General features: G+C 41.0%; 1 protein-coding gene across 4 annotated transcripts in view; it reads right to left on the reverse strand.

Annotated features, from left to right (window-relative positions):
- Positions 1-24728, reverse strand: part of nedd4l (NEDD4 like E3 ubiquitin protein ligase) — a 41817-nt gene that overhangs the window by 11888 nt on the left and 5201 nt on the right. The window contains exons 3-16 of one of the 4 annotated variants that reach the window (XM_061082456.1): positions 22637-22718; positions 20791-20829; positions 20140-20193; positions 11197-11232; positions 10410-10460; positions 8651-8712; positions 8189-8291; positions 7116-7270; positions 6577-6712; positions 6274-6462; positions 6065-6142; positions 3751-3807; positions 2381-2518; positions 1193-1432 (exon numbers count right to left, since the gene is read on the reverse strand). In XM_061082456.1, coding sequence (XP_060938439.1) covers positions 1193-1432; positions 2381-2518; positions 3751-3807; positions 6065-6142; positions 6274-6462; positions 6577-6712; positions 7116-7270; positions 8189-8291; positions 8651-8712; positions 10410-10460; positions 11197-11232; positions 20140-20193; positions 20791-20829; positions 22637-22718 — 1420 coding nt within the window. Of the gene's footprint in view, positions 1-1192; positions 1433-2380; positions 2519-3750; positions 3811-6064; positions 6143-6273; positions 6463-6576; positions 6713-7115; positions 7271-8188; positions 8292-8650; positions 8713-10409; positions 10461-11196; positions 11233-20139; positions 20194-20790; positions 20830-22636; positions 22719-24728 lie in introns of all 4 variants that reach the window. The other 3 variants (XM_061082380.1, XM_061082537.1, XM_061082611.1) reach the window with 3 other exon arrangements.

Genomic DNA, 24728 nt, shown 5'->3' on the forward strand with positions numbered 1-24728 from the left:
ATAAGAAGTCCTTTATTAGTCCCAAATTGGGGAATGTTCTAATGTTAGTAACCTTTACGTGAAGGACAACACACTGTGGACAGAACTTCATTAGGCATTACTGATCATTGGCAATCCGCTTATTTAAGATAGGTGATAAAGTGTTCAGGAGCATGTCCAAGACTTTGAATGTACAAGCAGCAGCTTCGGTCTAAGTGTGCTTTCATTAAGATTTTTGGAGGCTGGAGGTTTTTAGGGTTAAATGGACATATATAGTATATGAGGTGTTTTAGTACAAATTGAAAGCTCACTTATTCTCTCACAAAAGACGCTAAAGAAAGATGATACGAGTGTTAACGGTCTTTGCAAGTGAAAATTCTTATCTCAAATTGGGATTAAAAAATGATTAACCTTGCACAGCCTTAGATCTATTATCAAAACAAGAAAAGATACTTCAAACAGGAAATTCAGTCAAAACATCTAAATTGTTTTTGAAGGTTATTTGTTAATGATGAAATAACCATGTGATCTACAGGAACAATATACTTATTATTTGCTTTTGTGGTATTATTAAAACTGCCTCTGGACTTAATGATATTCCGTTTTCATGGTCAGTATGACTTTGTGTATTTTGCTAAAAGCAAACCCAAGGAAATCTAATTATATTATTAATTTAAATTATTCATTCAGCAGTAACTGAAGCATCTTGGATTTAACCCACCAGCTTCATCCTGTTAGTGTGATTAATTCAACACACACTACACTGCAGAATGAAATGATGACTGTGCCAAGCGTGCACCACAAATCCATCATCAAACAAACTCTGACCATTTTGTGCTCAGTCAACAGCTCATATGTTGAAGATGGAAGAAAGAGCAGTATGAAGAAATAAAAGAGGTTATGGAAATAAGAGATGAGGAGAAAAGACAAGTTAAATGGTGAGATTAATATTTAGGGAAGGCAATGGTGGATTTAACCTAAAGAAAAGACACAAAAGATGAAAAATGTCATATTAAGGGGGAATTGAGGATTTGCTGCTGGGTGTTGGTGAAGAACGTGATCCCACGTAAGTACAGACATGCTGTTACAATAAAGTATTGCATAAAAAAAAGTGTGGAAGGGTAAGGGGTTGGAAATAACAGAAGAATTGCTTCTCAGGAAACAAAGGGAGGAAAAAGATGAGTATGGTGGAGTCGAGGTGGCTAATTCTCACCTCGAAGGGAGTGGAAAGGGTGACGGTAGGGGAGCTGAGGCTACGAGGTCGTCGGACTTGGGGTTCATGGAGGTGGTTATTGGAGGAGGACGAGGAGGAGGAGGGGGTGGATGGGGGTGGCAGGGCAGAGGCTCCTCCTGACGCTGATGCTGTTGAGGATGATGCTGTTGCTGCTGCCGATGATGATGATGCTGCTGCTGCTGCTGCTGCTGCTGAGGTGCTCGGTCCGTCTTCAGTCAGCTGTCAGTGAGAATAGCACTTTTAAGGTTAAATGCGGTCTGGGGAATGAGGCAAGTCATGCCGTTTTGCGAAAACCAAAACTTCTCCCCGTCATACTCTTTGCAATGATGTCAAGGATGCTTGTCTGCACCGGCAAGGACTGGATACAAGAAAAATTAGTTCCTAAAACGTCAAACACATGGGTCATTTAGGCCCAAGAATGCAATCGTTTGTCACTTGAAAGATAAATAATTAAGGGATTAAGATTCATGGTTATTGTTACCCTCAACCCTGAACCTTGCTATTATACTGTCATCTAAATAATTTTTCAGCGTCCTCTCCTTCTGAGTAATAACAACAACATGACAATCAGAGAGTGAGAAGACAGTGTGATGACAGACACATGGACAGGTATAACATAATCTGGAGTGTTCTGATAAATATAGAAATGAAAGGGTGGATTTCATAGAGGAGAGAAGTGAGCATTAACCATAACACCCAACCCCATGTAGCAGACTCTCCCTCGGCTCAGACTATGTGGAACCGCCTCGGTTCAGGCAGAACGACAGGGGTAGATAAGTGGAAAAACAGGGTAGAAATCGGAAAAGGGAGGGAAAAAAGTGGTGGTTTGCAGTTCCATGCCAGGTTTAGGAAGACGTGACCAATGCCGAGCTGTGCTTCATCCAGAGTATAAAACAAAATGCTAGACGAGAGAAGGGGGATGTGCAATAAAGTTTGACAGAATAGGAAACTGGACAAGAGGGAGAGACAGAATAAGAGACTTTGAGGGTGTAAAGTTGCGTTTCTTTCCGTCATTCTTTACGGCTAGACAGAGGAGAAACACAGAAGGGGGGGACAGAGGAGGAGGTGCAGCACACTGGCCAAGGCCTTGATAGGGACCATGATAAGGTCCAGTCCCATGCAAAGAGACGAGTCTAGCCTGACTGGCAGCCTCCGGACCTGCTGTACCTGCACAATTGGCCTAGTCCAGGTTGTGGTGCGGCTGTTATGGTTCACGTAATAAGTTCTTCCCTTGGCGTCCTTCCTCTCCTCCCATCCAGGGGGCAGGCCAGGGGTGGTCAAGGTGTAAGCAGTCGACGAGGGAGACTAGCCAAGTGTGGGGAGAGAGCAAAGCAAAGAAAACTCATCAATACAGCCCAATATGCTCACTGACACGTGGAGGGACGCTTAATGTAACGAGATTTTAAAATGGAAAGTGAGTTAGGGAACAAATTTCAGTCGGTGAAAGACAACACAAACTGAGTCACGTCGACCTTAGCACCAAAGTTATTCCACAAATAACTTTTCAAAATCAAAAAAGAACAAAAAAAACGTTTTTCCCATTTCAGCTGCAGAGACAGCAACGGGTCAGAAACCGGAAATTACAAAAGAAGCTTTACAATGACGGGGGAAGTAGGTGAACTTTCACACAAAAAACTAAATGACGCACAAAACACTAAAACTAAAACAAGCATCAAATTAGTAAAAGTAGTAGATCATTAAGAGTTCATGAGTGAACTATCAACAGTTTGTAGAATAAAGATTTATCAAAATACTTGAAACAATGCTCACCACATAAAATGTGGTAATTTGAAAGATACTGTGTGGCTAAGCAGTAATCACACATTTCATAATCCTGTTTTATGGTTCATTATCAAAAGCTGACCGGTACAATTACATAATATCATATTGACTACAAGGTTTCCAGATAAAAACACAAACCACATGTTCACACACACACACACACACACACACACACACACACACGTACACAAACATACACACACACCTGACTAACACTAACACGACTCTGTGACAACACCTGTTCTATCAAAACTCACACAAAGAAATTTATAACATCACTAATATGAAATATAAAGAAATGACGTTTCATCATCGGTTTGTTTTTATACAACTCAATAACCTGCCAGCAATGATATGCCTTTTATGAATATATTTACAAAGAGTAGTCTATTTCAGCGATTTAAGGTTTCATTTCTTTATACAATGAGATTATTTATGCTGGTTTTTAATCTGAGAACCTGCTCAGACCTGGTATTAAAATGTCTCCGGAGATATCTGATCACAAGTGGACAGTGCTTACTTTATCTGTTCTCACCTGGTATAAAAGTGTGTGCCAAATGCATCTCCTGATACCACCTGTGATCGGATCTCACGTCCACGCTCTATGTGCAAGTAATCGCGTATGGAATATGTGTTTACGAAGACCAAATGATATTGTTATAATCCAATCTGGTCAGGTGACAGATACAGCCCATCCCCCGTGATGTGTGTGCACAAATAGAATGCGTACTGTATATTATGAATTTAGATATTACCATAGACTCCTCACCACCTGAGACTGTTTGAGCTCTTGTTCTCCTGGTCTGGGAACTCTGCTGGTGGTAGACAGGGGAAGACAGTCTTTAGTTCACACTTTGTCATATTTTCATTGGCAGTGGGAAGGTAATCCGGCAACAGAGTGTTCGGGAAGTAGTGGGGGAGGGTTGAGTGAGGTAACACTGAATGGACAAAGTGGGGGAATTTATTGTTAAAGGAGGTGAGGAGAGAGAAAAGGGAGTGTGATTATGGACCTTGGTGGGAAAGTGGCTGTGATTATTAAAAATGTAATAGAGAGGGCATCCACTGAAAGGTACAAGCTGTGAGGTCGACAAGCAGCAGGAAGGAGAAAAAACAATTTGGCAAGAAGTCACTGTGGTTTTTTTGGCTGATTCGATCCCACAAGAGGTAGCTTTAATAAAGGTGTAAGTACTTTGCTGGCAGGAACTTTTAGATAGTAAAGTGGAAAGGAAATCAACTTATTGAGACAGAAAACAAAAAAAAAAATCAAGACAGTGTGATATGCAGAAGTTGCCAGGCTTGAATTTCCCTGTTGGAGGGAAGACGCCGACTCTTTTCCCTGAACAGTGTTTAATCCAGAGCCAATGCAGAATCTTTATGCTTACCCAAGTAAAAAAGCTACAGTCCAAGAAAGTAATTCTGTGTTCTGAAAATGTTAGAGCCGTGAAAGTGAATTACTGAGCTGGAGTTCACAGAGAGTTCATGGGGAGAGTTTTAATTTCATAATTAAAATGTGAGAAAAACGACCAAATGCAAAGAAAAACAAGTCATTTTATCCAAACAATCCAAAAGACACATCACAAGTTAGATGACAATATCAGCTGACAGATGCTGGACATTGTTCTGCTTATTCTAGGCTAAATTACTCTGAAGACAGTTATCTATCTCATTTTAATTCAAAGCCCTAAAACTACAGTAAAGGAAACCGACTATTTATCTATCTTTAAATGTAATAGTGTCAACTAATAATAAAAGGAGGACTCTCTTAATTTGATGTTATTCCATCAACAACAGTCATGTCACACTCAATCACTAAAAAGAGATATACCAGATTCATTCAGCTAACCATCAATATTCGTTTCCACATTTGCTTTTCTTTCCAATTCTTTTGATCGTAGCATTCAAGCTACGATCAATGAAACTTGATGTAAGCAGGGTCAAGAATATTTAATGCATTGCAATCATTGCATCTTAAAACCGATGAGGTGAAATGACAGGGATCGACCGGTGAATGAAGACAACATTACTGTGAGTGGCAATTGAATTAGCATTAGTGTTGTGGACATACCCATAATACTAGTGTTATTAATACAAGAAGTACGGACAAAGGAAAATTTGAGTGAGCATTCATCGGGAAAGGAGGCTAAATCAGAAATAACAGTCTTTCTCTGACATAATCCAGTTTAAAATGAGGCCTGATATCCACAAAGCAAGCACATGTGCATTGGCCAGTACGGAGAGCACACATCCGCCTACACCTCTTGAATAATCTTTCAATCCAAATATAACCTATACTACCTTACCTACTCAATTGCTCACCACATCCAGAGGGAAATCTAAACCCAGGACTTGCACTCTGTATTTTCCCTTCTCTATGAGTCTTACATTGGTCCAGTCCTGAGAGACTTCTCATTCAAGGGAAACGCTGACATTAGCACCTGTATTTTCCCCTGGCTTCACACTGCCGAGCTCACTGCTGTGACTCAGCTGTGTGACAAACATCTGATTCAGATCTTGTGACACGTTTGTGGAGCCGACTCCCCACAGATGAGATTCACACTGACTCAGGACTCTCCGGGTAATAATTGAACTGATGCGGTACTGTTCGGAGTCTTATTTCTCTGCCACTGGTTTGGTCAAGCACACATTATAGAGCCAGTGTTTCGACGACACATTAAACATAGCAGCGAGTGAATCACAGAGAAGAAAAGCAGTGGTGGGAGAGAGGGGGGAGGAAAAGGCGAGGTATTCCTACAGAGGCGAGAAGAAAGGAAAGAGACGAAGATTCAGGAAGGAAAGGTGAGGACATAGCAACACCTACCTCAAACGGAAATTGGAAGTGGAAATTTTAGGAAGAGGAACAGAGGTGGTGATATTAATGTGTAGTGCATCAACAGCACTGAAACATGCCAACAGAGATGAGGTACACGACACACCAATACAAACCTGCTAAGGCAATCAGAGAACAAAGACAAGGATGTTCACCACGCTAGAAGCGTAACATGGAAAGGGAGGAAGAAGTAGAAGAGAAAAGACAGGACGGAGAGATGTGTGGCGTTTCAAATTATGTACCATGAGAGGAGGAGCCTGGGCCTGGTCACTGACGCCATCCGTCATGCTAGAGGAGCGGAGTCTGCTTGACATCTGGCCCTATAAAAGTAAAGTATGCAAAAAAAACATGCCAGAAATGATTGTTGATCAACATCACTGAGAAATTACGACATTTTGATGTGGAGTGGTTTGAGTTTGGACTACTGAAGATGACAGTGTTTAAGTCTCACCAGAGCAGAGCTCGGCCCTGGTACTTCCCCGTTGGTATCGGGAGTGAGCGACAGCCTCAGATTCAAATCTTCCGAAAACTCCTGTGAGGCGGCTGATGGCGGGGGTTGCGGTGTCAAGATGGAGGAGGGGCCTGGTAGAGACGGGGGCGAGCTGTCGCTGGGATCTTCTTCTGTGATGAGCTCCCAGGACTACATGAGCAACAAGGACACAAAGCTGTCATTTTAGTAACCTCATCACATAAGACAGATCTGGCTTAGTATGTGTGCATGTTATATATGTATGTGCATATCCCTTTCTCTCACATTGTCCATGTCCCTGGGTTCCAGGTGCTCATTCTCCAGGTCTTCACTAATGTGGCGTCTCGATCGGAAAACACGGTGAGCTTCCTGATTGATCTGCCGCTGTTGATTGTCACTCTCAGTTTCTGAAATCAACTCTCTGAGAGAGAAGAAAGGATTTCATACAACAATGTAAGTTATAGTCACAAAATTACTACTCCCACACATGATTGAGCCAAAAGACAGTCAATTAAATCAGTATTACGCCTATGTAAATGTAAATATCAGCATCACATGAGATCAGCCCAATAAAAGTGAATGGGCAGCATTGAATGTATTTGTGTGAATAGTGTCAGACTAAGACCTCCCATCACGCTGTACTTAGTTTGTATGAGCTCATTCTGACAGATGAGACAGTCCATTTGTTCAAATCATAAAGTTAACAGTAAGTAAGAAATATCTGCTGCATTATATCTTAAAGCATATTGAATGCCAAGATCGATGATGCCCTCTTTTTCCTGAATATAAAACAAATAACGTAGGGAGAGACATGTGGGGCGTACATGTTTGAAGGCCGTTTCCACTGTGTGCTGCGTTTGTTGTGGTTGACATAGTAGGTGCGTCCCAGGTTGTCCACCTTCTCTTCCCAGCCTGGGGGCATTGGGGGCAGCAGCTGTTGCGGTCGCTGGGAACCTGAGTCTGCAGACTCATCCCATCCCTGCGAGAGAGAGTTTGTATTTTTCTTATCAATATTCCAGCAAGTTGATGTGAAACACACACACACACACATCAGTAAATTGGTCTGGTTTAAGAAGGGATTCAAGCAGGGAAATGCATTAAAGTGGCTGGTTAATGTTCTGCAAGCTGTGTTTCCGTTTGAACATTTTTTTGTCTCTTCTGACTAGAGGATCTAGGACTAAGGATCTTAGCTAGTGTTTGTGCATCATTGTAACTACCAGGGTTGACATGTTAACTCAGGCAGACAGAGAAGGTAACCATGAGAAGAGTGCACTGTACGCTAGCGTAATACGTGTCCTTGTAAAGAGTTAAAAAGAAGATTCTTCCTTGTGAGAACACTAAGCGAAGGCAGCCTGACAGAGTGGCATTTAAATGTTTCATACTTTGCTAAATGTCACCTTCTCACTGAATCATTTCACCATCTGAAAACTTCTAACACCTTTCATCCTCTCTACCACAACTCTTTTGAAATTCACACTTGAATCCACATACACATGCAAATAAACGCACACACATAAAGGAAAAGAGGAGAAGCTCCTATTTCTCAAAATAACAGGCCGTATACTAAATGACTTTTCCAGACCCTGATCTGGAAAAGACTTTCACCAGAATGCTGGTAGAAAGACGCTGCCAGGATTCTTAGAGAAAAGAACAAAAAGAAGAATAGTCCTTTCTCTTCTTACTCTTGACGAAAAGCACTCTCACATATTTCTATCAAAGTAGGACATTTACTTTCAACTTCAAGCTCTTTAAACTGTTTGTCTTTGTTATATATATATATATATATGTAATAATGGAACAATGGAACTAGAGTCTGTTTTGGTTTCAGAAAATGAACAATATGGTCAATAAGACTTCTGAGGTAGAGTTAGCAGGTAGACCGTGGCCAACTTCTTACCTCAGCCTCCTCCCTAACTTCTCCAGCCTCCTCCTCGGGTCCTCCTTGTTTGGGCAGATAGGCCATCTTCAGACGCAGGTAACCCTTCACCCTGGACTTGTGACTGGAAGATTAACACCAGTAAGAATCAACCAGCTTGAAAACAGCACATTAAAACCAGGTGGCCCACTGTTGTTGTTGGTAGGCTAATGCTAAGAAATATATAGGACAGTTTCCAACTACTAGCAGCAGATGGTTTTTCACCTTTGGGGTTCAGCTAACCTCCCAATGAACTCAGAACTGCCTGGAAATATGACACCAGTCTATTTAGTGTTGCAAACTATGATTTATGTCGCTGTGAGATTAATAATCTGTCTACTCCACTTGCTTATAATGGGCACAATGAAAAACAAGATTCATACTAAGACATTTTAACACAGACATTTATTTTCCCTGATCACGTTACAACGGGTAGACCCTGACCTTCTGGGCCGCAGGAGGAAGTCTTTAAACGTGTAAGGACGCTCCATCGCCGGGTCCTCTGTCTGCAATTTAGAAAGCAAGCATTTGTTGACGGCAATCAATTGAACACACAAGCAAATACACATGTTAGGCCATATCAAACTATCAGTGTCATGAGTTTAGAGCACAGCTGCAACCCTCTGCACAGCCATTGCATGGTCATTATGCAATGCTGGGCTTCTCCTATTACATATTGAACAACGGAAAGGTCCTCTGCCATTCACAGCAATCTCCCAGTGCTGTCTGACTGAACCAAACCAGTTCACAATGGCTACTCATCATGTACTGTGCTGTAACGTAAATAAATCAGACTCATACATTGTTACCCCCCTGGGAGTTATGGATTATTGAACATTGTTGGAAACATTTTAGACAATGTTCGCAAGTCAGCAAAATATGCAATATAAAAGGTCTAGTTGTTTTTAGACGCTTTAATGAAGAATTTCATATTCCATATTTAATATAAAGTTTTACACATAATGCATCCAAATAATGAATACACAGCTCTTGAAAGTTTGAAACAACATGTGCCCCATCTCACGTGGTACTAATGCAAACCAGGGTTGAGTGAGAATGTGAGTTGGGAAGGTTTCATGTTGTATGGTGCATGACATTTGTGGAAGGAGCTCAAGCTTCCAAAAGCCAAATGCAGCTACCAGACTGCTTCTGGATGAGTCAGTACGGGCCGACCTGATTCATGAAAAGTAAAAGAAGAGAATCTAGGAAAAGCTGGTAAAGAAAAATAGGTGATGACTAAAGTTGTTTCCAGTAACTATGAATAACACTGCAATTCTTAGAACATGAAGTCATGCTAACCTGATGCGCCAGATGGTTTGTTACACAGAATCTCACTTGCTAGAAATCAGGCTGCCTCACAAGGTCATAGCAAAAACTGATGAATCAAAATACGACTAAAATGCACGTCACAGCATCTACACAAGCATAAGGGTAACTAACCCCTGCTCAGCTAATTTGTTTAATGGCTTACATAAGATTTTCACCATTAGGCAGCATTAGCTGCATCAGGACCAAACAGTCTCCATCCTGTCCAATAACTTCACTTCAACATGACTCAGCTGTTGCTTTTATCTGCCACTAATTCCCCAGTCCTGTGGGAGCCAAATAGGACATTAACAATTAACCCTGACACCTTTTACTAATATGCTTTTTAAAAAGGTTTTATACTTGGGACAGAAATTCAGAGAGACACAACAAGACAGCACTGTTCTGATGTGCAGAGTCAGAATGAGCTGTATGTTTAAGTTTCAGGTCCTGTCCACGCACATGAAATGTAAACTGTAAAACCCCCCTAGCAGCACACACTGGTTCTGCGTGCGATTGTTATTAAAAGCTATTGTCCCAGTAGTCCTCAGTTTTTTGAGCAAGCGAATGTGAACGCTTGAATTTGACAAGAGTTGCATTTTCCATTGGTCGTGACGGCAGCCCCCCCACAGGATAGTCATCTCTGTTTATATTCTAGACAGCCTGCCGGTCCGTTTCTGACGAGGAGCTTGTTGTTTGATCACAACAAACCGTTGCTTGTGTGGCTATAGCACTTTCTCACACTCACACTTACGACAGGTATGCGCACGCACACACATGCTCTTTGCCTGACCTTCACGGAGGTTAAACAGGCACTGCAACGATCAAGATAAGAAACAGCTGAGTATTCAAAACAGTGATATAACCATCACACACTTACAGATGCAAATGAACTTACTGGCAGATGACTGAGTGGAACATCAACCTGACCAAGGAAATCATCTCTGGTCTAGGAGAGAAAAGAAGAGGGTCACCTTGAGCTGCTTAATTTAAAAAAAAGAACAGCCTTTAAAGTGTGTCTGGGAAAAACCAACATTTCCAGCAGGGGAAAAAGAGGGAAAAAACACAATGTTGAGCTGAATTATTATGCACCTGAGGATTGAGCAGCATTTTGTGTTTATATGTAACAAACAGTGAAGAGGTAAAGGTTTTCATTTCAAATAGAGATCCACACCCAGAAATAACCTCCGGTTTTGTTAATGAACACTTATGGAACTCGGAAAATCTCAGATGGTTGCAAAACAGTATGTTTGAAATATGTTTCATCCATTTCCATTAATTTAAACTAAGTGTTACTGTTATTATCACACAATATATACTAGTTCATTATATTTTATCAGCCGAAAAAAGTTTTATCTTCCCCACCAGTGATTACAGATTTTCATAAGTGCTCAGTCCAGGGTTTTTTCTATGGACACGCTTTTAAAATCAATTCATAGGAGAAGAACCCGTGAACCCATAAAGGAATAAATAACATCCACTGCCACCAGAGAGAAGCCAAATCAGCCAGGGAGGGGGATAAGGGTGAATGTGACAACAGGGAAGAATCAGGGAAGGTTTCACTTTAAGACACCTGTAGATTTGTCCATCTTTTTTGCCATAAGTAACGCAAACTGAGAGGAAAAGGGAAGATTGACAGATGACTGAGCTGCATAGAAGCAGCCCCCGGGAGAAGCAGTGATTACCTGTACCAGATGGAAAAGCCCATTCTTGGTTGATGCCTGTGTGTGGGACACAACTTATTTAGAAAACAGGCATTAACTAGTAACAATAATGTCCATTTGTAGACGCTGGTTGGACAGGAAAGGCTGGTTCATACAACGGGTGATAGGGTTACTCCAGTGTTTCTCACTGTGAGCTGTGTTGCCAAGGGGTCAACAATAAAAACAATATCACGTCCTACTGTGTCAATTGAAGACTCTCTCTCATAATAAAAGAGCAACCCTGCAGTGTGTTATGCTGCACACAGTGTTCATACATTTTCAGACATTAGTGTGCAACAGAAGAAAGGTTCAATATTGTGGAATCTGTAAGAGATGCTTTACTGCAGTCATGAAAGTGCAGTTATAAAAATTCATTCTGAATATATAGAATGCATATTTAATTGAACATCAAGACAAGACAATTTCACAACTTTGAATTTGCCTCATAAGTAGTTTAAGATAATCGAATGATGCAATAGTAGCTTTTTCACGTTTATTTATAATAAATTTAAGATAAGACTACTAGTAGAGTGTCCTTCATGCACTTTGACTGATTTAGTTTATATTGAGGGTTTATGTTGAAAACAGAGTTATTAATGCACAGGCCTGTAAATAAACACTTTCAAATGCACGGGTGCTCCCACTGACTAAAACATCCAATCAACTAGAGTCACACACAAAGTTTAAACTATTCCTTCTCGGAAAAACCCAAAGCTACTACTGTGCAAACTACCACAGTGTTTGATTTCATGCCCCAAAGCAATCAGGCAATACATTCACTGCAGGTTGAAGCATACGTTGATTAGGAAAGAGCAACAAAAGAAACCTGGATCAAAGCTTGTGTATAAAAGTATATTTTCACACATTTCTTATGTCAAATGTGTTAATCTGAGACCTAAAACGTCACTGTGAAAAGTGCATCAATAATTACATTTCTGAACAGCTTTTTGCACGGATCAGTCACTATTGGCATTTAATCTTGGCCACATAAAAGTAGAGACCCTGCAGCATGCAACATTTGAAATAGGCAGTAGTATTAGCAGTTTGCTATGGGACACATGTAATCCTACGACACATGGCTGTTGTTTTCTGCTCTTAACCATAACAAGAATTTAAAGCTGAGTATGTTTATGCAGAGGGATATAATTGCAGAGTCATCAGAGGGTCACAGTTGAGCCTGCAGCTGCCTCCCAAGGCCAGGTTACACTCTACGTATTACCACCACCAACAACCACAAAAAAGGGGGATGAACGAATGGTTAAAGAGGCAAATGAAGGAGTGCATATAGCTAGCTAGTTTGTAATATATTTATAGAATAAAACACGAAAAGGTTAGGTTTTTGCCAAATCATATAAAACTTACTTACACATATTTGTAGCTGTACACCAATTTGGTTTTATTGATAACAATATATTGACTTTCAGTGAAATTTCTGCAGCAATCCTATTGCACTACAAATAATCTTTTAGTGCTCACAGCTATGAAATGTGAAAACTAAAAGATGAAGAGCAAAATTTCTTTTGAGAAAATGTAGTCCCTCACTTATAATACGCATATAACATTAGTAATGTTTTAATCCATGTGACACTAAACAGCTTTAAGTTTTTCTTGTTTCTTTAAATAAAGGAAAATAAAATCTTTGAATAAAATTAGAATTATTTAGAAAAATTGTTCAAGGACAGTGTAATGAAAAGAGATGATGTTGCTCATATTTTTTGCATGCAACCACCACAAACGCATTTCTTGTGTCTGTGTTGGACAAATAAACCACACATATAGCGTCCATACTAACTGCTGCTGTGAAGCTTCACAAAGTGATGGCAGCAGACTTAGTTTATGATATAGAGGAACCTGGAACAAGTCCAGTCAGTCAATGAGGTGTGAAAAGCTTGTCTCACCTACTCAACACTCTCCATGTTGACACAACTGAGTTAATACGCTTTGCAACTCTCAGAGATCAGAGATGACAGAGAAAAGCCCTTCACAACAAAAGCAATATGTATCCCTCTCAAATGCTACTGAGAGAGCAGCCCCATCCACAATGCCATCTCAGGTAAATATAGCCACCCCGGGGCCTTTCGAGAGCTCTTTCTGAATGGCAACTGAGGGTGTCAAAGCAGGGCTGTAACAAGGGCACCGTGCGGTGGCATAGCTGTCTGCAGCTAGTCTCCCTGGCATACACACACAAACACAGAGTATCCAATGCAGGGCTTTAAAAAGGGGCAGTCCAACTCAAGGCCACCAGTTGGGGAAGACCTATTATTATGGTCTAAATGAGGGTTTCCTCGTTGCATGGGAAACCGAATGCCCTGGGAAAACACAACACCACGTGATTTAAAGTGAGGGAATGAGGTGTGTAAAACACATTCAAGTAAGTGCTTTCATGATTCTGACTAAAAATCCATTAATATTGTGGATGAATTAGTGGAGAACCGCCAATATTAGCAAATCAATGACATCATAGGTCCCCTACCATGTGCCTGACAAAAACAAAGAGGTATTTTTCCAGATCTTACATTAACAACATCTGGCCTCAAGATGAGCAATGCTTAGCATAGTGTGAATATCCATGTGTCAATACTTACAGTAATGATTAGAAAAACAACTGGATCGTTGGAAATGTTATACGTAGGACAAAAACTAGCACATCACCTTCCTCATGACAGAAACCTTAGTCAGATGAATCCTTGGACTCTGGGACATATTCCAACAAAACTACACTCATCACTTTGTTGTTGTAGATAATTAAACCATTATATTACAGCGTTTGGTCAGTAGTAAAGATGCCCAGTGGAGATTTCTTGTGAAGAAACACAAGTTAGATTAATAGTCAGCGTATCTAATAAAAATGCATTGTGTGCAACCTGATGAGGCATTTATGTGATTATGGTGATCATGAAGGTTCAACTTTCAAAGGTTAAGGAAAGGACAGCAGAGAGCATCAGAAAAAGACATCAGGCCTGGAGCACTCCGCTGGCCGAATGGTTACAGCGCATGACGTGTAACTGAAACGTCCACGGTTCAGTTTCGGAGGTTGTGTTGCTACTCAAAACCCTTTCCCTCTCAATCCCATGTTTCCCATTTCTTAAGAAGAATAATCCTTGAAGAAATACTTTCAAGGAAATATTGAAGCAGCTTGTGCTTGTAGTTTGGGCTGTAATGACATCCTAGTCCTTAATCAGTCACAGAGCAGCTGCGAGGACGACACAGGTCCATACCAGCCTAGAGCCAAAGACGACGTGCCGCCGGCCCACTCTCAAAATCAACAACCACAGTCGAAACAGACTAAAGATAGAAACAGCCGACTCTCAAAGACCACTGGCCGCAGTTAAGGGTATCACCAAACTTATGTCACATTTCTGTGAAGCAGACAGCAACAAGTGCATGGTTTGAGAAATTATCCATTCACCCATAAGCCTGTTCCCGTTTTCTTTTCGCAACTGAACTGGCTGACTCCAAATGTCTGTGGCTGTCAAGTGAAAGCAAGCCAGTATGTGTGTGCTTAATCTCAGAAACCACATTGTCTATGCTTTTCACTTCCCAGAGTGTCACCACCATATCATCTGGGCTGGATTCAGTGACTCACATAAGCGAAACTCAAGCAACTCCGAGCACTTATTTCATTCGGCTTCTGTTTCATTTGTAACGTCAGCCCTTCTACCTTCTGTCCCTTTGGCCACAATATATATGAACTTTCATAATTTTTGTCTAAATGTCATCAGTGGGAAGATCTTTCCACTGTTAGTTGGATTTATTTACAATTCATTTGAAAAATGTATTTCCATAACAGAGACAAAATATTCTATTCTGTGCAGTGTTCATAATTCCAACACAGTTGGTTTAGGGTTAACCCTAAACCAGAAACAATACAATCTAATATCTAATCTTTTTCCTTTTAAAAACTTTCTCATCCAAATTTTTAGACACAGACTAACAGTCCAAATGAACCTTTTAAGAGATCTTTACCTTCGGATTATTCCTCGTGGAATCATTGCAAAGGTTCACATCCTGATCTCCCCCTCCACCCGAGGTAAAATATATCTTGAAATGAGGCTGCCTTCGAGGAGTATCTCCACTGATTTTGAAAGTACAACCATTGGATCTGTTTCTTGCTTCCATTCTCTGTGTCTCCATGTCTGTTTGGGTCTCCTCTATAGCTTGGCTATCTGCGCCACTTTTCTGATGTTGATTCTCCAGCAGGAGCCTCTGATATGAGGAGCTTCGCTCGAGTCGAATGTTGGGGTAACGCACTGCACGGCTAGCTCTTATGCTGGCATGGCCATCATCTGTGCATTCTTCCGGTGATGCAGCAGCAGCCTGTTGCCGGCCCTGGCTGTGGTCCTGGTCCTGATTTTGCTGGAGCTGAAACACTAATCTTTTTGTTCCACCATTAACATCAGAGCAATGGTCTAAGCTCTGCTGCTGGACAGACCAGCCAGTACCACCATAAGGAAGGATTCTGAAATGCTGGATATCAGAACCATCAGGGGAGTTCCTCTGGATGCAAATCCCACCAACACTGATACCGGGTTGTCCTTTGCTGTACACAGTATGTTCATTTGAACCAATACTGAAGACTCTGCGTTTGGACAAGTTCGGCTCCGTCAGGGAAGTTTGCGAGTTGAAAGAAGTCGGGCTGCAGTATGGAGGAGGCGGCTGTAGTGGAACATCTGTTTGAATCTGTGGTTCAGTATAGGCAGGCGCAGGTCCTGGAGGAGTATAACTAGGTGGCGGGATATTGTCCCCAGGGCCAACGGAATCTCCATTACTTGATCCATTGGAACGCTGCAGTGAGATTTGCATGGAGGAGCTCTTAGTGGGCCGTGGGTCAGTGTAGGCAGCAAGCTGGGGTATGAACATGGAGGAGCTGCGTTTAAGCAAAGGCTCAGAGAGCGAACCAAAAGCCCTTGGTGGGACGCGCTGTGCAGTTTGCACTTGTGAATGCCTTGATTCTTGAGGTGGCTGCATGCCGAGCGGTGTAACCACGTCGTTGTCGTGGTCCTCACAGTCTCCTTCCAGTATCTCCGGGGCTGTGTTACTGCGGCCTGATCCAAAGTACAAACGCAGACGTTGTGCCATTTTCACCTAATGTCCCACAGCTCCCGGTCCCGCTCACTTTCTCTCTGACTGGCTCCTTGGTTCCTCCTCTCTCCTCTGGCTCCCGTCTCTGTCTCTTAGTGTCGCCTACTTCTCTCCTTTGGCTGGCTAGATGACTGATCCCCTTTTTTCCTCCACTCTCCCTTACCCCCTCCCTCCCTCACCCCCTCCCTCCCACCCGGTTCGAGCCTCTTCCGCAACTTTCCTTCCTACACTAAACTGTGAGGAGGCAAGAAGTCACAAGAAACCAAAGACCCACTGTAAAATAGCTGAAGGCTCTACGCTACGCACTACAAGGAGTGGCAGAGAGAAGGCTAAAGAGGGGAAGGGTAAGGGGGAAAAACAAAAAAAGAAGGATCCCTATATGCCAGACTCTTAGCACTACCAAGCACTAGCGACAGACAGCAGAAATAGCCTGAGCTGAGTGACGGCCAGCATTCCTGACATGATTGGATAAGAGAGGCTGGCACTCCTGGTTTCCGAGGTGACAGTGGGTTGCCTGTCACCCACGTGACTACAAATGGCCCCTAAACCTCCTCTTACAACCTCGTGCTGCCCTCAAGTGCCAACTGGCCCCGCAAACACATCCTACTTACCCCTGTCCAGCCCTTCCTCTGTTCACATGATCTCTTTAAAACCCCTGCCCACTTATCTACTTCCAACCCTCCCATCAATGTCCTCACTCCAAGTTGTACACAGTCTACTCATTTACAACCCCAATAGTTTACTATTAACATTACCTATCATTTAATTCTCCAGCCTAAAAATGCAGCCTAAGTTAGTGCAGCTCAGTTTTTCAAGCTCTCGAAAAAGTCTTAATCATTTAGACTACTGAAAAATACTTTATATATTTAATCATAATAGGTAAATATGATCTTTACCTCCTACACTCACAGCGAGGACTTACAGTACACAAACAAACCTCTCTTAATCAATATAAATATTTAAGGGCAAAACATTACATTTCCTGCTGTTACTGATCTGAGTAATCATCTTGTCATGGCCCATGGAGAAAAGGAAAAGTAGAAAGGAAAGAATGAACATTTCCATAAATGCTGCTGCAAACAAAACACATTCAATGACTTCTTTGACATGGACATTCCAACTATTAACTTTAATTTGAATAAGACAATTTCTATAATAATGTTAACATGAGTTGCTAATAGAATATTCCACTCATAATCCCGGCTACATGTTTCAGAGCATAGTCGGATTATGATTCACAACAAGATTACATCCTACCACTTGTTAACACTTGATCCCGGCGCCGAACTGCCATACGTCGATCTTGAAAAATGCTGTGAAAACTCATGGTAGTGTCTTATTTAGATAATTGTCTTAGTTCTCGCAGCTAGGAAACAAGAAAAAATAGAAGCATAAGGAAAGTGTTGCTAAAAATGGACCAGTATAAATGGAAGGGTTGGGAGAGCATATCTGACAGATTGCAGCTTTGATAAGGCAAAGAGCACAGCCCTCCCTAAGGAATGATATCCAAGTCTGCTTCAAACAGAATAGACATCCGCCGTCTACCATACACAGCCAAAAACTTAACTGTCTGGTGGATTTATAGGTCACTCTGCTTGCATCCAAGAAACCACCCAAGATACAACTCAGCTGTCATCCTCGTCTGCAATGCTGCAAAGCTTATTCTTAAGCACTTGTAATGTTATTCGGCTTCAGTCAGAGATGAAACTGAGAGAGGCATTTCAATTGTAAACTGTACATTCATGAGAGCGCTTTATCCTCTGAGACAAGCCTAGTGATTCCCCAGTGTAAAGTCATGTGAAAATGGGGGCTTTAGGAGACTTTGCCCTGAGGAAAAGGTTAGTGGCAGAGTTGTTGGCCCCCATGCATAGAAATAACAAAGCCCTCATGATAATTTGGCCTTACAGAGATATGTCTTTGAAAAAAGTGTCCGTTCCAAATTCTATGACTGATTTGACTTGTGGTTTACCCTATTCGAAAGCAACAAGCTGACAGCCAAGCCAATGACTGTGTACCACAATGGGGATAAAGGAAAAAACTGATGATATCGACTGGAGACAGAGAAATAGCCAAAGGGAAAAAAAGAAGTGCAGAAAGAAATCGTGGCTCGGGAGCCAGTTACACTAACTGTTGATACACTGCCTACAGTGTTAGGCACAAGTCAATAAAAGGGTGCATGAAATGTTACGGAGAACGTTCTGTATAAAAGAAACAAAATACCAATGTGTGGTCTAATGGCAGCCATCCTAGTTTGCCAAATGACATAACATGCCTGCTACAAACAAAGCATTTCACTGTATTGTAAACTTATTCAACCTTTATATTTACAACTTTCAGCCTCGTTTTTGGCCGTGTGATATTTTTCAGAGACTTACATTAGATTAAATTAGAGCATCTAGTACTGGTAAACCACAATCTATCATACATGCTGCATGAAGCACAAGTTCAGTCAATCATTCATCTCATCTGACAAATACACCATAAATTAATGAATGCAGGAGAACAAACAACCCCTTCAAAGAAATCCTGGCCAGTGTTGGAGGAGCTGCCTTGGTATGCACCTAGAGTTGGTATGCACAGAATAGCACCTCCTCAGACATATAAGGAGAGAACAAGCTTAAGGCTTCCTTTGCTGTGCTTTCTTGTGTCCTCCTCTTCTACACTGCACAAAGAGCTCCCACTGTACTTAGAGGGAAATAAGAGCCGCCCTTTTCTTCACAGGCTGAGATCTAGTGATTCATGCATGCAGAACACGCATGATAATCCGTGTTCAGTCAGGTCTTCTGATTTTAGAATCTTACAGAAGACCTGACTGAGAAAAGTTATAAAATGTAAATTTATATAAAATATATTAATTATTAAAAAAAAAAATTCTCCTGATTAAATGATCAGGAAAAGTACAGAAAGTAATGTTACAAAAAGACACTCCCCACGCTGAAACCTTTCAAACTCCGACAGAGGGTATGATAGCAGGAGCTACTGAGCTGTGAGGAACAGACAGAATGTGCCTTATCCAGCCAAGAGGACCGATTCTACTTTGGGCTACATCGTGTTTTACTGTTTGCTTTTTTATTGAACACCAAGCTCCAGATCCCAAGAGTTACAAAGAAGCTTTTAATAAGCAGCAGTGAACCACTACACCCATGTCTTCAGAAAGGGAATTGATTATCAGGACCTCCTCGTGCTGTGTTTTAATTACTCTAACTCTTAACAAATGTGCAGACATTTAATGTAGTTGTTATGGCAACTGGGAGCATGCAACAGGCTTAATTTTTTACAAGAAAACTGGGATTATCTTCTGCGTGAGGGAAATCTGAGGAACTAGACATTAGAGGTATGTACGATTTGGTAGTGGACTACTGTCTTTAAGCAAAGGAATGAAACTTGCAGACCAACAAGTCGTACACTGCCTCGGTCCATAGCAGTTTAGTTCTCTTGCTTGTTATGTTGCCTGAGCCAAGATCGGAAGTCATGTGATATTGACTCTGGCAATGTGTCGGACTGAGAATGAAATGCATTACAATTATCATATTTTATCTGGTGATACCAGATGTTTCACTGGGAAAAATGAAATAAAACCATGAAGTACTAATAGAAATCCTACTATCACCAAATGAAAAGGGATGAGATGATATAAAAAAAACTGTTTGCAATACAAATACATAACACCAATACAAACACTGCATGAAGTAAATTAAAACAGACGTTAGGTGTGCAGTGGGTGTGACTAAATAAATCAACTTCGGGTGAGAGCTGTCAAAACAGACTGAAAATAAATACATACAGTGCCACATATGCATCGGAGGGAGTGAAGGGTAAGAGGTTGTGAAGTGCAAGGCTTACCAATCTGTTTTCATCAAACACCTCAAAGAGCAGCCTGTGATTCTGCGGACACACCTGTGTTGGTAACAAAATAACAGGGGAGATGAGGAACAGCAGTCATCCAGTGGATATGTGGCCAAACCAATGCAGATGTACTTTCAAACAACTTAAGAAGGTAGCTGCCTGCTCTATATTAAGTATATATTTGTATACCTAATATATACAGTGCACATAATTTGTTATAATTTGCCAAAGTGCCGGTTGGCCGTTTAATCACTATTTTTATTAAACATGTCACGTGTCTAAATTGCAACAAATTCAACATTTCCTTTGGCCTTCCACCCAGGTGAGGCAGAGGAGGAGTCACAACAGACTTTTTAGAAAAACTGCCAGCCCTAGTGGAATACAACTTTTTAACACAGTGCTGAATTGTAATTATTAACATGTAATAAGTGAGGCGAAATCATGTGCATGGGGCTGAGCTGGTACAGTCTAATATGGTCTGTCTGATTACCCTGGCACAGGAGGGGGACTCAGCACTCAGTTAAACTACAACCAAAGATTAACAACTGTAACACCACCACTCTAGGGTAAGCAAATAACACACTGTTGCAGTGAAGGACACTCGGAAGACTGGGACATTTCCAAAGACTTTTTCAAACATGAACTCACTCTGAAGTAGAACTCCTCGTTCCATTTGGGATTGAGGGTCTAAAAAACACAAGGTAAAAAAAGATATTGGTTAGGACACAAATATGAAGTATGTGTTAAAGCACAGTGAACATCATGATTGGTTTGCACAGATGTATGAAACTTATCCAACTCAGAGTGAAAGTGGAGAGCCCGGGTAGAGAAATAAGGCTCAGATGTGTGCGTCAATGATCCTCTTATGTTGTTGGAGGAAGTTTGGAGCGAACATGTCCCAGTGATTGGCATTAGGCCCTAGATTAGCAGCCCAACAGCCGTGAGGATTTTCACCCACTTCCTGGACGGATCGGCTCAGTACGCGGATGCGCACACTTGCTTCTTCGTGCCTCACACATTTGGTATTTTATTAAACTGAGAGCTCTTTGACACTTCTCATTAAAATTCCTTCTGTGATTGAGACCACTTAAACACTGGAATGTCAACGAAGCCTTAATTCTCACAAGTGACTCTGATTAATAAACACTTATTGCAACGTTTTATGGCAGCGATACAAATCACGTCTCTGTTAAAACAACTGCTTAGACATCAGAATTACAACTGAACCCACTGCCCCTTGACAATAAGCCAATTCAACACTAGAACATGTCAGATTCTCCTTGAGGAAATTATGACGTCATGAAGAAAAGTATGCTAAATATCAGCATTTGGTAAATGCAAAGGGTGACGTCTAGTTACTGATGCTCTCCTCAGAGCACCTCTTCTTCTTTATTATTTTTAAGTCAAACTCTTAGCTTCAACAACAAAGATTCCATCAAAGGTGTCCCACTTAAAGACACACACAGAGCCCACGGAAGAGGCAAAGCAGTGATGCTTCTTTTTCTGCTCCACATAGCAGTGCATTGTCAGCTATTTATATCCTGTAAGGCAAGCATGGCCACTGGCAGCATATGTCTGCCTGCGTGGGGGCCTGAGTCGCCTGACTGCAGCAGGAGGTTAGCCTGCCTGCTACATGTAGCTATCAGTCACTACCAGGAGAGGAGGATTTTACTAAAATATAAGGAGCTAATTGCAGAGTCATGAAGCAGAAACAGTGTCATCAAAGTTTCAGCCCTACAATTTATGCATTTGTCTTAATCACAATCTTGGAAAGTGAATTAGATGTAGTGCAGAACACATTAGACTTAAGTTTTGAATATATATCCTCAAATTTTCCCACCATTTTGGCGACTAAAATCTAGATTTTGATCAAAACCACTTCCCGCTGACATTAAGATACAATCTGAAAGGAGTTTACACTAAGAGTAAGTAATAGCTCCCCCTGCTGTGAACAGATTCCCACCCTAAAGTAGGCCAGTGGGATAAAATAGCTTTCCTGATGTCTCCCTGTAGACGCTCCTGCACAGGAAAAGGAAGTGCTGCTGTCTAATGTCATCCTGTGGCTTCACTCTGTCTCAATATGATATTATGACTTTGATTTAAAGTTGTTGTTTTCTATTGTTTTAGTGCACGTCTGTATCTGGTTTTTTTCCCTTAACCAAATTGCCTCGGGATTAATAAAGTTGCATTGTATTGTATTGTACTGTAAGGAAAGGTGGTGGCAGTGGGGGGGAGGTATTAGAAGCATCTGGTTATCCCGAACCTGTGTCTTAAAAGGGAGAGTGAGCAAAGTCACATTTAAGTGGCTGTACAGTAAGTGTGTGGTCCTAGGAGGAGATTACTGTTGCTGGAGTGGCCGATCTGATAATGGCGCAAGCAAAACACATTAGAGATCCTCTAGTCTTAAACCACAAGCCAAAGGTCTGTGCACGACACATGTAGGAGTAGAAATACGCAGCTTAGTTCAAAGTTTGTTTTGTAACATAGTACTCACCTTTTTAATGGTTTTAGTTTGGACTAAGCCAAGCTCCTTGTTTTCATCCGCAACATAGAGGGATAGTTTGACATATGGATCACTGTAGAAACAAAACAGAGGAATTTAAAACAAAAGACAGTGACAAATTCAAATTTCACATGAATATTAACCTAAAACCAAAACACTTACACTTATGACATATACAGGTTATATTTCCCCTGGTGTAGATGCTAATTGGATACATAAATTCCAGTATCAATACCAAAACTGCATTTTTCAATTGGTGAGACTAAACATATAATTATCAGGTAATATCCGCCCTCAAAATATTTAAACTGAATGAGCATTAATTATGGGGATTCCCATTTTCCAAATTATCAAATTAATGCTTGGTTACATTCGAATACGATGCATGTTCCTAGAGCTGATTTCTGCATCTGACAAAGTAAGAGCCTAGCAGATAAAAACAGCTTCCATTTGGGTATTGTGGGATAAGGCTATAATGTCTTACTGGCAAAGCAGAGTGCTAAAAATAGAAATTGAAAAACATTTTGAGGTCAGCCGAGCAAATAGTAAGCAGTGTTTTGTGTTTTGTGACTGTGGTATCTTATCATAGCCAATTGGTAAATTCCCAGGTGCTTACAGGGCAGAAATCTCCTGCGGGTTCGGTATAGAGAGGCAGAGCTGCACTGTTCAACTGGCTGACCATTTACTCGAGTGATCTCATTCTCTACAGGCCCCGCCAGGTACAGTGTCAAGTTATGGTCTTTCCAAAATCTCCCTTTGAAGAAAATCTCCGCAGAAGTCTGTCTCCTGTGATGACAGAGTAGCTCAACACATGCCCACATTAGGCATTTTACAGTTAAATAAACTGTGGAAAACAAAACTCATAACAAAATGAGATTTGTTACAGAATTTGTATAGATTTTTTGTAGAATGTATATAGCAGGTGTGATGTGAAGAAATAGAGAAGAAGCACTGTCAACAATAAAAACAGCAGCTGAATTTACACACGATTATTTGATATATTTGTATTTATTAACCTTCATGCAGAACAATCACCATTATTAAAGTGCAGGCTGTGAATGGATAATGGAGGGGATGAAGCGAGGTGACTTTTGAGAGCAGCTGGAGCTCAAGTACTTGAGAAGCGTTAAGTGGATCGCAAACTCAACCTGCCTGACTCCTGCTGAGATAGAACACAAGATGGCAAGTCTGATCCAACCACAATCTATCACAATATTTATCACACTTTTCACAGTGAATGTAGTGTATTTTCATATCAAAATATTGACATATTTATATATATACAGACTCAGGGTAATATAATACCAGACTAATATTTTGTAGGTATATGGATCATTTATTGGGATTCATTTTTTGCTGTCAAAGTCTCATCTGACCAGAACCCAATAAAGTCGTTTTTTGCTATCCCAAGTCAACATTTGCATTAACAACTGTTTACTTAGCGAGAGCTGTACGTTTACAACACAACAGGTTAGACTACGCCCTCTGGGAAGGGCTAGTTCCTCATCCTCATGTTAGGCTGACGGCATACTGGACACTACAGTGACTTATTACAGCAAACTGATGGGTTGGGCCAGGGCTAGCTGTTTAGAATGCTTACTCCAGTTGAAGAAAGGAAGCAATAGAAATAGAATCATAACAAGAGGTGACATTGGTTTTGCTTTCCACCTCTAAAGACAAATCCTAGTGTGTAAAAAAATTAAGTTTGATGTTGAGCTCCCAGTATACAGCTGTAATCACTAAGCAGGCAGCTTGCATATAGCACCCCTTTAAATATAAATTTTGATGGAAAATATTTAGATTTAATTGATTAATGAATTAATCAATCACTTGACTGAATAATCATCTGTCTTTTTCAGTGATGTCAGTTTACCCATAATACTACACTTCTCTGTCTACCCTTAGACAACATCTATCAATGTTCTTTATGAATACATAACATAATGTAGAGAATACCGTGCTTCTCCGGTGTGGATGTAAAACATTAAACAACATCTAATTCTTAACACCAACACATATGTCAGTCTTCCCAGATTATACCAGGTTAGTGAGTTTTTTCCCCTTCTCTCTGTGAAACGTTGGC

Source organism: Limanda limanda, chromosome 1, assembly GCF_963576545.1.
Source record: "Limanda limanda chromosome 1, fLimLim1.1, whole genome shotgun sequence".
NCBI classification, from domain to species: Eukaryota; Metazoa; Chordata; class Actinopteri; order Pleuronectiformes; family Pleuronectidae; genus Limanda; species Limanda limanda.